The sequence below is a fragment of the Lagopus leucura genome, unplaced genomic scaffold (genome assembly GCF_019238085.1).
Source record: "Lagopus leucura isolate 7727_CA_CO unplaced genomic scaffold, USGS_WTPT01 34125-0_obj-0_obj, whole genome shotgun sequence".
NCBI lineage: Eukaryota > Metazoa > Chordata > Aves > Galliformes > Phasianidae > Lagopus > Lagopus leucura.
The window spans coordinates 67-2,384 of NW_024967306.1; the positions used below are offsets into that span (position 1 = coordinate 67).

General features: G+C 66.7%; 1 protein-coding gene across 1 annotated transcript; it reads right to left on the reverse strand.

Annotated features, from left to right (window-relative positions):
* Positions 1-327: 327 nt before the first annotated feature.
* Positions 328-2,266, reverse strand: LOC122193046 (wiskott-Aldrich syndrome protein-like). The gene is made up of 8 exons (XM_042893746.1): positions 2,230-2,266; positions 2,084-2,134; positions 1,831-1,993; positions 1,677-1,719; positions 1,437-1,590; positions 1,011-1,339; positions 706-811; positions 328-634 (listed from the first exon to the last, which is right to left on the reverse strand). Exons 2-8 carry the CDS (start codon positions 2,094-2,096, stop codon positions 585-587), a joined length of 858 nt encoding a protein of 285 aa, XP_042749680.1. The 5' UTR covers positions 2,097-2,134; positions 2,230-2,266; the 3' UTR covers positions 328-584.
* Positions 2,267-2,318: the final 52 nt, after the last annotated feature.

The window sequence follows — 2,318 nt, forward strand, 5'->3', positions numbered from 1 at the left end:
TTTTTTTTTTTTCTTTTTTTTTTTCTTCCGTTTCCGCCCGACAGGCAGCGCGCGGCGGGGGCGCGGTGCCCGCCCCTCTTACCGCCCTCCCCTCCGCAGCCGCGCGCTGATTGGCTCTTTGCCCCGTCTAATTTACATATCCCCCACCGGCCCGTGCGGCGGCCGGATTTTCCCCTAAAAATGCCTTTTTCTCCCCATTTTCCAAGTTCTGTCTCTCCGCAGCGCTGCCCGTAGCGAGGATCGCCATCTTACGCCGCCAGAGCCGATCGACCGCTGCTCTCTGCGCGCACCGCAGCCTCAATGAATTCCTCGGTGAAGCGCGGTGGATTCTGGGAGCCTTTCGCCTTTAATTGCCGCTCGTAACCGCTCGTTGTTAATTAACTTTACGCGTATTACCCATCGATTAACCGGGCTGAAAGGCCGCGAACCCTCCTTACGCCAATTAACGCCGCTCAATCCCTCCTAGAGCTCATTAACGGGCAGTGCTGCCATAATTAATCGCTCATCCGCCGCCGTTTATTTCCAATCGGGGGTCGGGCGGAGGGCGCAAAGCGCCGCGGCCGCCAGGGAGCGCTGCGGAGCCGTCATTCATCCCATTCGTCCTCGTCGTCCTCATCGCCGTCCTCTCCTTCGTCTGCGGGGGGCGGTGGGGGGTGAGCGGGGGGGATGGCCATGATTTGGGGAGGGAGGATTCGGGTGTCTCACCTGAGGAGTGAATGACGCGGCTCCGCTTCTGCATCACATCCATCAGAGCGCCCACCAGCCCTCCCGCCGCAACTCCCCCAGCGCCGCCTTCGGGGGCTTCGGGGGTCTGCGGGATGGAGGGGAGGTCGGTCAGAGCTGAGCCCGCACGGATCCGCACCCCAAACCAACCCCATTGCAACGCCCGATGCCGCGGAATCGAAGCCCCGGTGCCCCTCGGTCCCCACCTCCCCCTTTCGTGCCCCTCGGGGCGCTACGGCCTCCCCCCCCCCCACTTCCGACCGCGGGGCACCGCAGCCCCTCCCCACCTTGTTCAGCGTCACGCCCTGCCGGATCTGATCCAGGAGCGCCCCCCGCGCCGGAGGGCCGCCCACCACCGAGGGGCTCCCGCTGGGGGGGGGCAGAGGTGGGGGAGGAGGGGGCGGAGCCACAGAGGCGGCGGCACACGGAGGGGCGGAGCCTCGCGGAGGGGGCGGAGCCACGGGTCGAGTTGCGGAAGCCGGGCCGGGTCCCCCACGTGGAGGGGGAGGAGGACCCCCAGACGGTGGGGGGGGAGGCAGCGGCCCACCGCGAGCCCGTGGGGGTCCGGAGGGAGGAGGAGGAGGAGGAGGTGGGGTGGCCCCTCTGCCTTGTGGGCCTGCAAGGAGAGGCATTAATTGCGCTGTTAACGGTGCTGCGGGTCTGTAGGAATCGCTGTCCCCACGGAGCTCTGTGGGGGGCTCTGCGTGGCTCACCCTGGCGCCGCATCTCCTCCTTGACGGCCTGCAGCCCCCCCTGCCCCTCGATGAAGTCGTAGATGAGGCGCGAGGTCTCAGCGTCTGCCAGCTGCGCCTCACTGATGCCGGCGCGTGCGAACAGAGCCCGCAGGTCGGGGTCCAGCGCTGCTGTCTGCACCCACGCAGCCCCTTAGGACCCCTGTGCTCTACACGAGGGGTTCCTCACAACCCCCCCATGCCCCCCCAGCCCATACATACATCAAAGCCATTGGCAGGATCCCAGCCGATGTGGCCGACGTGCCTGGGGGACGACAGAGGGGGCTCAGGAAGTGCCTCACATCTCCCCCCCAGCCCCACATTTCCCCCTTCCATGTGTCCGCATATCACCCCATCAGCGCCCCCCCCTACTCACTTGAAGCCAGACGGGGCTCCAATGTCGGCCTTGGAGATTTTCTTGCGGCCCTTCTTCCGCTCGCTGCCTGCTGTGGGGCTTCCTGCCGTGGGGCCGGGCAGCCCTCGGTAGCGGGAGGCTGTGATGTCGGGGTTGGCGATGGGCACAGCCGGCAACGATGGAGCTGCGGGAGTAGCAGAGGGGGGTTTGTGGGTTTGGGGTAGAAAGTGGCCTATGGGGTAGGAAGCCCCCAAGCTATGGGGCAGGCACTCACCACTGCCATCCATAGGGGCCGGGGGGGGCCGGGGAAGGCTCCCACGACGCTCTGCATTGGAGGGGATCAGCGTGCGCTCCGTGCCCCTCCTCATGTTCCTGTGCCCCCCACCCCAACCCTGCTCCCCACCCAAAGGTGGGACTCACCATCGCCAGGAGGCGGAGGGGGCGGGAGCTGCCGGGTCTCTGCAAGGAGAGGGGGGTGAGCAGAACGCAGTGGGGCTCTGGGGCTCTGC